At 52.3% G+C, this 10,176-nt stretch overlaps 1 protein-coding gene and 7 non-coding genes across 8 annotated transcripts; 2 read left to right on the forward strand and 6 right to left on the reverse strand.

The window, feature by feature from the left end:
* Window positions 1–1,855: 1,855 nt before the first annotated feature.
* On the reverse strand, window positions 1,856–1,988 carry LOC113458640 (small nucleolar RNA SNORA35). Its single transcript, XR_003379065.1, has one exon. It is a non-coding gene; the product is annotated as a small nucleolar RNA SNORA35 (small nucleolar RNA).
* Window positions 1,989–2,558: 570 nt separating this feature from the next.
* On the reverse strand, window positions 2,559–7,519 carry RPS8 (ribosomal protein S8). Its single transcript, XM_074545910.1, has 6 exons — window positions 7,268–7,519; window positions 6,333–6,439; window positions 5,858–5,957; window positions 4,304–4,479; window positions 3,234–3,363; window positions 2,559–2,720 (listed from the first exon to the last, which is right to left on the reverse strand). The coding sequence occupies exons 1-6, from the start codon at window positions 7,269–7,271 to the stop codon at window positions 2,611–2,613; spliced, it is 627 nt and encodes a 208-aa protein (XP_074402011.1). The 5' UTR covers window positions 7,272–7,519; the 3' UTR covers window positions 2,559–2,610.
* Window positions 2,920–2,991, reverse strand: LOC113458638 (small nucleolar RNA SNORD38). Its single transcript, XR_003379063.1, has one exon. It is a non-coding gene; the product is annotated as a small nucleolar RNA SNORD38 (small nucleolar RNA).
* On the reverse strand, window positions 3,987–4,059 carry LOC113458637 (small nucleolar RNA SNORD38). Its single transcript, XR_003379062.1, has one exon. It is a non-coding gene; the product is annotated as a small nucleolar RNA SNORD38 (small nucleolar RNA).
* Window positions 6,049–6,152, reverse strand: LOC113458639 (small nucleolar RNA SNORD46). Its single transcript, XR_003379064.1, has one exon. It is a non-coding gene; the product is annotated as a small nucleolar RNA SNORD46 (small nucleolar RNA).
* On the reverse strand, window positions 6,508–6,592 carry LOC113458644 (small nucleolar RNA SNORD55/SNORD39). Its single transcript, XR_003379069.1, has one exon. It is a non-coding gene; the product is annotated as a small nucleolar RNA SNORD55/SNORD39 (small nucleolar RNA).
* A 427-nt stretch (window positions 7,520–7,946) lies between the features above and the next one.
* LOC141729985 (U5 spliceosomal RNA) lies at window positions 7,947–8,061 on the forward strand. The gene has a single exon (XR_012581487.1). It is a non-coding gene; the product is annotated as a U5 spliceosomal RNA (small nuclear RNA).
* A 1,569-nt stretch (window positions 8,062–9,630) lies between these two features.
* On the forward strand, window positions 9,631–9,745 carry LOC141729986 (U5 spliceosomal RNA). Its single transcript, XR_012581488.1, has one exon. It is a non-coding gene; the product is annotated as a U5 spliceosomal RNA (small nuclear RNA).
* Window positions 9,746–10,176: the final 431 nt, after the last annotated feature.

Below are 10,176 nucleotides of genomic sequence, written 5' to 3' on the forward strand. Positions count from 1 at the left end.
CAGGACTCCAGCAGAACAGGCTGGGTTGGCAGCTGTCTCCAGGGGCTGCAGCACATCCCATGGCTGCAGGTTTTGACTAGGGCTAACAACAGCTGCATTTTTCACCTGTGCTCTAGAAATGCCTGCAGCCCTTCATGGGTGCCCCCTCTGCTCATGTACCCTGGGGTCCCGTTCCCAGGGCTGCTGGGAATGATGTAACATCCTGTCCTTTCCCTCTTTCTCACGAAGCCTAAATTCAGATGCCATGGCTGATGCAAAGGGAGTGACTCAAATCATCCCACTGGGTCTTGTTCAGCCCTTGCTCTGGTACCTGCAGTCCCTGCCCAAATTTCTGACAGGTGGCAGGGAGGTGTGACCAAACCCAGTGTTCTGTTTGTGACAGCCCTGACACACTCAGACACGTTCCCCCTAAGAATATTAGTTTAAAAGTTCCCTTTCCTGCAAGTTGCCCTTCCTCCAAAGCTCCCAAATTCCCTCAACAAGCCAGCCCTGCTTCTCCTCCATTGCCTTCCAGGTCACTGCTGGACCTATTGAAGTGTAACCACAAGGTCATTTCCTGGGTTGGATCATGTCCTGTGAAAATACCCCGAAGTTAATACTGTGTGAAGCTGAGAGAGCCACTCAACAGCAAGGAGCAGACATCCCACAGCCTGCACCACTTTGGGAGTGAAGTGCCACACACCCAGCCAGCTGCCACTGCTGTTCCTATGTCACACCTCCAGTGCAGCTCCGGGTGCCACTTTTGCTCCCATGGGCAGTTGCCCTTGGCAGCTATGTTTCTCAGAGTAGTAACTCTGTAAACAGCACACACTGATGAGCCATAATCCTGTTCATCAGGGTACAGGTTTATAATCCTGCTCTGACACCAGGCCGGCATTTGCTCTATAAAGCTGAGTTTCTCCATCGGCACAAAGTTCCCCAGAAACAGCCTGAGTGCTGTTTGCACTCTGTGGAGGCTGACGGGAGAGAAGAAACACTCGTAGGAAGTGGCTGTGACACAGCCCTGCCAAGTGCCCTTATCGCCTCCACCCCACCTCTCTGGAAGGCAGGGAAAGTTTACACCGGATCACTATGGAGAAGGAATGTGCTTGTGAAAACATCCCACCCAGCCCAGGTCCCACTGCCAGTGACTCCTGGACTGCAGGGGCACCAGCTGGGCTCAGCTCTGCTCACAGTGCCCACGGGCACTGACCCAGTCTGTGAAGGGCTGCCAGTGCACACCCACAGCCATCAGAACAGGTACCACCGTTCTGCAATGCTCAGCTCTGGTACTGACTCATGCTCACCTCCTGGCCAGCAGCACAGCACGAACCCACACTCCCCAGGCACTTGCCCAGGGCACCTCCCGAGTTACACTTTGCAAACAAGGCACAGCATCACAGGAAAAAAAAAAATAAACTCCTTCCCCCAAAACTATTTGGCGGGACAGAGTTGCATTTTTGAAGCATGAGACTTAGGTCTCACCACAACTCTCCGTGGGGCAAAATGATCATGGACCACCTCCCTTCAGTTCAGAGGTAGTAATTGTGATGCTGGGGCTGCAGGAAGCCTGATTTGCACCAGTGATCCAATGGATAAACAAGGCTTTTGTGAAAATACATAAATGGGATTAAGTGTGCAGTGTGTGCACCGGACAGGCACAAAGCGTGTGAGCCTGGCCTGCCCCATGGCACAGGACCAGCCCTCAGATGGGCTCCTGACTTCCCCCAATACCTGCACAAAGAGCAACTATTTTCAGAGATTTACTTTCCTTAAGGACAGGAGCCTTTAGGAAAGATTTCACCAAAACACCCAGAAAAGCTTTTGTTCACCACAGCTTTCCAATTCCACCCAAGTGACAGGGCACAAAGCTGGAGTTTGTATCCAGCTTTCGAAAGGGACAGACCATGATGTGAGCCTGGCCCTTCTGCTAGAAGGAATTGATCTTGCACTGGAGTGAGACCAAGGAGGTCATCAGGGAAAGACCAGCTGGTCAGTGAGCAGTGCTACCTAGTTTGGTTAAAAGGTCCTGGGTCCTGCAGGGAATTGTACCACCAGGCAGGAAACATCAAAAGGAGCTGCTGGCTTGAACCAGGGGATGGGAGCTCACGTAATGTGGAAGGCAGAGTTACCAGCTGCAGAGGCTGAAGGTTTAACAGCCAAGTTTTTAGCCAGACCTAGCCCATTTCCCCACTGACCTCTCCAACACCCCAACTGCAGCACATGCTGATCTAACACGGAACAGGGAGAAAGTGTGCACAGACCTCAGGAGCTCCTAGGAACCCAGAACTTTCAATGAGAGTGCACACTTGCACCCACCTCCTGCTCACAGGTTTCCAATACTGGACATTCCCCACTTCTGCGAAATCTGATAACTCTTTTTCACACACACTTGGTCCTGCAAGTCACTTAGAACCCACAGAGATGTTTTAGTTGAGCACATGCAGGGTCAAGTGTTGCCTGAAGATGTTAAAGGGCTCAGGGATTCCAAGAGTTCCATCTTCCTTCACATTTTACTAGGCAGATGGAGCTACAGAAGCCCTCTCCATACTGCATACACAAATGAGCACAGAACCTGCTAGGGTAGAAGACTCTTGGTTTATTCGTTCTCTTAGCACAATACTTTTATATTCATTTGCCTTTTCTGGCCTTGATCTTCCTCAAGTAGAACTCTAATTCCTTGCCTTCCAACACGTAGCCATCGGCTCGGCCACACTGTCCAGGTCTGGAGGCAATGCAGGCTGCAAGGAGAAGTCACGCAGTTAATAAAGTGTGGCAATTCCCCACCCAGGGCACACCCCAAAGAACACACCCTGCACGCAGCCTCCCTGCAGCAGCACGGAGGAGCAGCTCAGCAGGCACTGGGTCACCAGGCCGTGTGCCTGGGCAGCACCTCTGCCTGGGGTACCGTGCTCGGGAAGCTGCAGTCCCTAGTGAAGTCCTCCTCAGATCTCCAAACTGTCATCGCTCGGGTTCAGCAGCAGAACTGGACAAAGGTCTCATCACCAGAAGACTTCAGAACACTCAAATGTTTGCCAGAGCTTGAAACATCAAAGCTCTCAGATGCCTGTGGCACATTTTTCTGACACACACTTGCTCATTTTGCTAGTCTTGAGCCCCTTTCTTTCTCAAAGCCCCAACAGGAATAACCAACTGCAGAAGCCTGGCTAGCCAGACTTCCCCATCCTGCCACAAGTGGGGTATCTCTGGAGAAGATAAAAGAACAAGCTACATTAATGCTGCCAGGGACTCACCAAGTAGCTTTCCTTGCTGGAACTGCTCCTCAAGAATACTTGCTATCTTGGCATTCTTCTTTCGCTCATCATATTTTTTCTGGATCTTCTTTGAACGCTTCTTGTTCAGTATTTCCTCCTCTTCAGGAGTCTAAACCCAAGACCAAAAGTAAAAGAAATGGTTTAACAAATAGCCATGTTCCACTAACACAGATGTTTTCCACTACCATGAAGGAAGCCCTTGTATTCTCAACACTGTACTCTTTTTAAAATCATACCTGGCTGAGGTACAAATACTTTGATCTCACAGAACCAGGTTCTGCATTTCACTTTTGAGACCAAGAAATTCAACATTGCTAACCAGAGTCACTGCTGACAAATGAGCACATTGCCCTAGGGAAGGCTGTTCTCAAGTCAGTGAAACTGCAAAGGTTTCCCTGGTGAACCACTCCTACAAAAAGCAGTGAATACTCTTTCCCTCTGCAGAAATAATGAAAGCACTTGGGTGTGGTGCAAGTCCAGGCAGACGAGCTCTCCCCCTGCTTCTGCACTACACAGCACCCAAATGAGAACTGCTTTGCTTTTAAAGCAAAGATTAATCTGAATGCTACATGTGGGGTTTTAAATACCTTCTAGCAGTCTAGGGTTTGATTCTTAGACTAATGGCTCAGTGTAGTTTCAAGACACTTAAAAACAGGCTGAAGTTCAATTAGCAATCCCCAAGCTTCTCACCAAAGCAATCACTGCCCAGCACAAGAACCCAACCTACAAAGTCTTCCTCAGCATCCTAAATTGTCATCGCTCTCCCTTCAGTAGCAGAACTGGACAAAGGTATCATCATTAGAAGACAAAGATCTTGACAGTCAGGTCCTTGTGCACAAATAGGTGTAATGCTTCCAGGAGAGCTCCTGCTACTGAGCACTCCATTAAGAGAGCCAGACTTATCCTGGGAACCTATGGGAACACAACTCAGATAAGCACTGCTGGGTACCCAGCCCTATTCTGGCAGGCAGTGTCTGTCCAGGATGGGTGAGTGCCTCTGGCAGGGCAGGCTGCAGTGCCAGGAGCCCAAAGGAGAAGCCCAGGCGTACCAGCTTGGCGCCCTTCTTGCGTCCCAGGGGCAGGGCATAGTGTGCCTCGTACCACTGCCGGTACGGGGTGCTGTCGATGAGCACGATGCAGTTCTTCACCAGCGTCTTTGTCCGCACCAGCTCGTTGTTGGAAGCGTTGTACACAACGTCAATAATTCTGGTCTTGCGAGTGCAGCCTTTCAAGAGAAGAGCATGAGTTCAGACCTACAGGGATCAGACAGCTGAGTATGCAGCTCACTGCATCTCACACACATCCTTGAAATAACTTTACACGCAACACCCCATTCAGTATCTTCCAGCCTGCCTGGCATTGAATTACATTTAACTAGAAGATGCATCTCTTTTTCATCCATCAAACTTTCTGTTCTTAGGACAGAAATCTACGCCTGGAAATGAAATCCCTCCTACATGAAAAACCAGGAATCAGCAGCCTTGCTGGAACTAATCTCTAAAGCACCTAAGCAATCCTAGAAAGTAACTTTCCAGACTAGCAAGATGAGCAGATGCCAACTAACACTGCCCACAGCATTCAATGCTGTATGCACTTGCTAGAATTAAACTAAGCCATACTGAGTGGGACTGCCCTGCAACACATCTCAGAAACCATTTCTACAGGATGATGGTCTATGAGTAAATTGAGAAGCAAAGCTGGTGTTTACATCCTTCCAAGACCCACCTGAAGCATGCAGCCTTAGCTACTAGATGTGACTGTTTAGCAGTCACCTGCCCTGAAAACAGCCCTGCACATACACAAAGATCATGCACAAGGCAGGTTTTCCCCCTTCACTCACATACCTTGTCCATGCTGCAAGGTGCACTCAGCCTCTTCACATGAGCAATGCACATGGGAGTGACACTTTTCACTGCACAGACAATGCTCTGAGATAACTGAAAGCATGGCCTGTCCCCCCACACCATGCAGGTCCCTAAACCACCACCCTCCTTACTGCTGTTGTACCATCCTACTCTGCACTCAACACTGACTGGGCTCAGGCTCAAGTGATACTGCTGTCAGCTTGTAAAGCAAAGAAAACCCACCTTGCTCAGGGAAAATATGACAGAGTCCCCCTCTTGCTTCTGGGCTTCCCACTTTTGCTTAGCAAAGCAGAAATATTAAATTGCACATGCTAATGTAACAAACACTGTTCTAGGGTCAGGCCTTCTCACAAGTATCCTGAGTACCTTTCTCTGTTGCTCAACATCACTTAACTCTTAGTAACCATATTCACCGAGGAACAAAACTTGCGTTTCTGAAGAACTACCCATATATAGGATTTCAGCCCCTTTTTAGTTGCCCTCCCCCATAAAAAGTTATGGTAAGCATGTCACTCAGTGTAACTATGACACTCCTATCACTGTGAACTTAGTGGAAATCCAAGTCCCCTAAGGCCACATAAGGTCAAAGTTATCATCACCATGCATGCTGCATCAGCTGCCAGCTCCAGGATGCTCGATCCAAGCCCACAAACCCATGCTTGCATCCCTCCACTCTGCAGCAGTACCACAGACCAGCACAGGTTTCCCTCCCACACAGCGGGCTCAGCACACACTTACATTCTGAGCCCCAGGAGAAGTTGCCAACATCCAAGCGAAGGGCTCGGTACTTCTTGTTTCCGCCCCGAACCCTCACGGTGTGAATCCGGCGCGGGCCAATCTGCAGTCAGAAACAAACACCGGGCTGCTCTTAGTGCTGGAATGCTGCACGGCCCCCACAGGAGCCCGGCACAGCCCCAGTCTCCAAGGCAATGTGGTCAGTGTAACTATGACAAACCCCGGCATCGGCAGATACAGTAAATGACCAGAACGGCCTGTTGCATCTACCTAAGGTGAAAGCTTCATCACTCCAATTGCCTTTTATTGCAAAAATGTATCGGCAGAGGAACACACACCACCTTTTAGAGAAGCAGGGTCAGATATTCAACCCCACACCAAACAGCAAGAATTCAAACCTCTAATAGGTTTAAACAGCACAGAAGCAGCAACTCGACTTGGAAAACACAATTCTGACCAACTTCACCCAATCGCTCACCTTAGTGTTGGCGGGAGGTCGCCCCAACTCATACTTCCTCTTCTTATGGTAGGGCTTCCTCTTGCCCCCAGTCTTGCGACGCTTGTGCCAGTTATCCCGGGAGATACCTGCATGGAGGGCAGCGTGGTCAGAGGGTGCCACCAGCCCAGCCGGCTGCAGCAGCGGGGCGCGGCTCTGAGTCCTCAGCTCTCCAAGGTTGGTATCCGCACAGTGCACTCAGCCTTATGCAGCAGTTAGAGAAGCTTCATCATTGATACTCAGACCTGCCCCGAGCACATCCCTTCCAGCAGAGCTGTACAAGCAGACAGACCCCCTCATCCGTGCTCTCTTTGGGAAGCTGCCTCCCAACGTACCTCGCGTGCTGGGCGCTCTCTGGGAAGCGCCCGATGCCGATCGACAGGCAGACTACAGCCATCATCCTACACTACTGGCAGGATTAGGAAGGGACCCCCATCCCACCTGTCCGCTGAGCCCCTACGAGAGACACCCCAAATCAACTCAGCCTGCTGGGTCCCCAACGGGGACCATCTCTGCAGAACACGCCACCTCCCGCAAGGGCCCAAGCTGCCAACTTGTGCGGTGTTCCACAATGCCACCCCGCATCCCCCTCGATGGGCCCACTGAACCCTGTTCCACCTCACCCGCATCTGCTTATCTGCAGCAGATACCGGGAGCGAGCCCAGCGCTCAGGATCTGCAGGAAATTAAGGCGCAGCGAGACGAGGCCGCCCACCCTCATCATCCACCAGCCGCCATGTTGGGCCCGCTCACCCTCCCCCCGCCAGCGGCTCGGCAATATCGCAGCCGCCCCCGATGGCGGACGGTGTAGGCCGTCGGCAGTCTCTGCTTGCCACCCGGTGGGGGACCGGGGCGGATGCGGTGGCGCAGGGGGCGGATGGCGGCGGATGTCAGCAGGCCCCGGGTACCTTCACTCACCCATGGTGCGGCACCGGCGCAAAGAGGCGGGGCGGAAGCGCGCTGGGCGGCTTGGCGGGGCGAGCTCTCGCGATGTGATGACGTCACCGCGCCGCCAGAGCGAGGCGCGCGCCGTTGCCTGGAGACGCGGCGGCGCCGAGGGGAGCCGGCGGACAATGACGGCAGCTGCCGTGCCGGGCCCGCGGGCAGAGCCGCCCCGGCAGCTGCCGCCATTGTCAGGGGTCCGTCTGCCGCAGGCCCGTCCTGTTTGTACGGCGGGTCACCGTGCGAACGCCTCCAGTCAGGGCTCAGGGCCCGGCGTCCCGCGGCGGGGCTGAGCGAGCGCAAAAGCCCTCGCGCACACGGGCCGCGGGTCGAGACAGCCTCATTAGCATATGCACATTAGTATTATGGTTCATTTGCATGGCCCGTGCGCAGCGCTTGGCTCATTAGCATATCCCCTATTAGTATTCAGATTTATTCCTGTACCCAGGGTGCATCGCGCGCCGGCGGAGCGGCCCCTGTCGCGCTTTCCGCGGCTGCTCCCCGGTACCGCCGGTATCCGGGCGCGGGCTGGATCCCCGTCTGTGCCGCGGGAACAGGCTGGGGCGGCGGGAGAGCCAGGCAGCATGCCCCCAAGTCGCCGTGTCCTAGAGAGGGACAGCCGAGGGACGGTCTGTGCGCGAGTGCGCGTCTTGGCATACTCTGGTTTCTCTTCAGATCGTATAAATCTTTCGCCTTTTACTAAAGATTTCCGTGGAGAGGAACAGGCACGAGTGTCGAGAAATTTTTTGAGGCTCCATTTCGGTGGAGCTATCCCTATTCTCGTTAAAAAACAGACTGAAACAAGAAAATTTTAAGAGAAGCTGGCAGCTGTCTGTTCAGGTAGTATAAATTTAGTGAGGTAGGTGTAATGGCATATGTAATGCCTTAACTATCAAAAGTGGTAATTGAAGCCTCCGGCCCCATCCGTGTCCAGGTTTCATGGACGTTATACCCGGGTGGAGACAGGTGACAAACGCTGTCCCTCAGGGTTGTGTCTTGGGACTGGTTGGGGCTTTTAATATCAGTGACACAGACAGAGGGAGTGAGTGCACCCGCAGCCAGTTTACAAGCTGAGTGGTGTGAGTGACACACCTGAAGGACAGGGTGCCGTCTAGGACGACCTGGATAAACTTGGGCCCACAAGAACCTCGGGAAGTTCATCAAGTCCAAGTGCCCTGCGCTGCCTCTGGGTCTGGACAATGCCAGACAAAAAAAAAAAAACAACAAACTGGAGAACACATGCTGGAAAACTCACTAAGACTAGGTCTGATGAGAAAGAACAAGGGGTTCTTATGGGTGAAAAGCTGGACATGAACCAAGAGCGAGCAGTCGCAGCCCAGAAAGCCAAATGTATCCTGGACAGCAGGTCAGAGGAGGCAATTCTGCCCTTTCTTGATGAATCCAGCTCTCCAGTCCCCTATACAGGAAAGACACGGATATGTTGGAGTAAGCTTCTGGAGGAAGCTGTGAAGACGATCAGAGTGCTGGAGCCTCTCTCCTGTGAAGACAAGCTGAGACACCTGGGGTTGTTGAGCCTGGTAGAGAAAAGGTTTTGGAGAAATCTTACTGAGGCCTTCCAGTACTTAAAAGGGGCCTATAAAATAAAGAGAGAATGCCTTTACAAAAAGGCATGTAGTGACAAGGCAAAAGAGAACACTTTAAAATTAAAAGTGGAGAGATTTAGGTTGAATATAAAAAGGAATTCTTTACTGTGAGGGTAGCAAGACACTGGAACAGGTTGCTCAGGGAAGTTGTGGCTGCCCTACCCCTGAAAGTGCTTAAGACCAGGTTGGATAAGTCTTTGAATGATCTGGTCTAGTAGAGATGTGCCTACTCATGGCACAGGGATGAGGACTACATGATCTTTAAGGTCCCGTCCAACCTAGACCATTCTGTGATTCTATTTTATTTTCCTTACAATTTTTAATTTAATACTACTTCGCTTTAATTATTAAACGCCTTATTCTCAACCCATGAGTGTCTCCCTTCTCTCCCTCCCGCGGGGTGGGGGCAGTCAGAGAGGGGCTCTACGGTGTCCCGCTGGGGTCAAACTACGCCGGGGAAGCGCCGGCCCGGCTGAGGCTGAGCTGCCCCGCCCCGTTACCGCCTGATTTGCATACCCAGGGTGCCCCGCGGTGCCGCCGGTGTCCGGCCCTGCTGTGTCCGGTGCTGCGGCCGCTGCCCCGGGCTGTGGGGGCTGTCCAGTGTGTGCTCCCACACACCGGGGCTAGACCGGGGCTGAGCGGCTGGGAACGGCGCGGGGGGGGGGGAGCAATGCGTCGCCGTGACATGTGCGGGGGGGAGCAGATGGCGCCAACGTCGGGGAAGGGAGTGGAGGCATACTCTGGTTTCTCTTCAGATCGTATAAATCTTTCGCCTTTTACTAAAGATTTCCGTGGAGAGGAACAGGCACGAGTGTCGAGAAATTTTTTGAGGCTCCATTTCGGTGGAGCTATCCCTGTCCTGGTTAAAAAAAGATGAATGAAACACGCGTGTAAGGTGCTCTCAGCGGTGTACACGGGCAGTGGCAGTTGAGAAAAATATAATGGGGAGTGTAATGCATTAGCTAGCAAAAGTGAAAATTGAATCGTCCACTGCCATCCGTGTCCAGGTTTTACGGACAGACTATAGGAATTGGATGGGTGCGGGTCAGGGGGCTATGGGCATTGACGTTACACCTAGGTGGTAACAAACGCTGTCCCTCAAAGCTGTGTCTTGGGACTGGCTGGGGCGTTTAATATCTTTATCGATGACACAGACATTGGGAGTGAGAGCACCCGCAGCCAGTTTACAAGCTGAGTGGTGTGGGTGACGCACCTGAAGGACAGGCTCCGATCTCTCAAACCTCAACATTACCCTCAACCCATGAGTGTCTCCTTTCTGCC

The sequence above is a fragment of the Zonotrichia albicollis genome, chromosome 8, assembly GCF_047830755.1.
Source record: "Zonotrichia albicollis isolate bZonAlb1 chromosome 8, bZonAlb1.hap1, whole genome shotgun sequence".
Classification (NCBI taxonomy): Eukaryota; Metazoa; Chordata; class Aves; order Passeriformes; family Passerellidae; genus Zonotrichia; species Zonotrichia albicollis.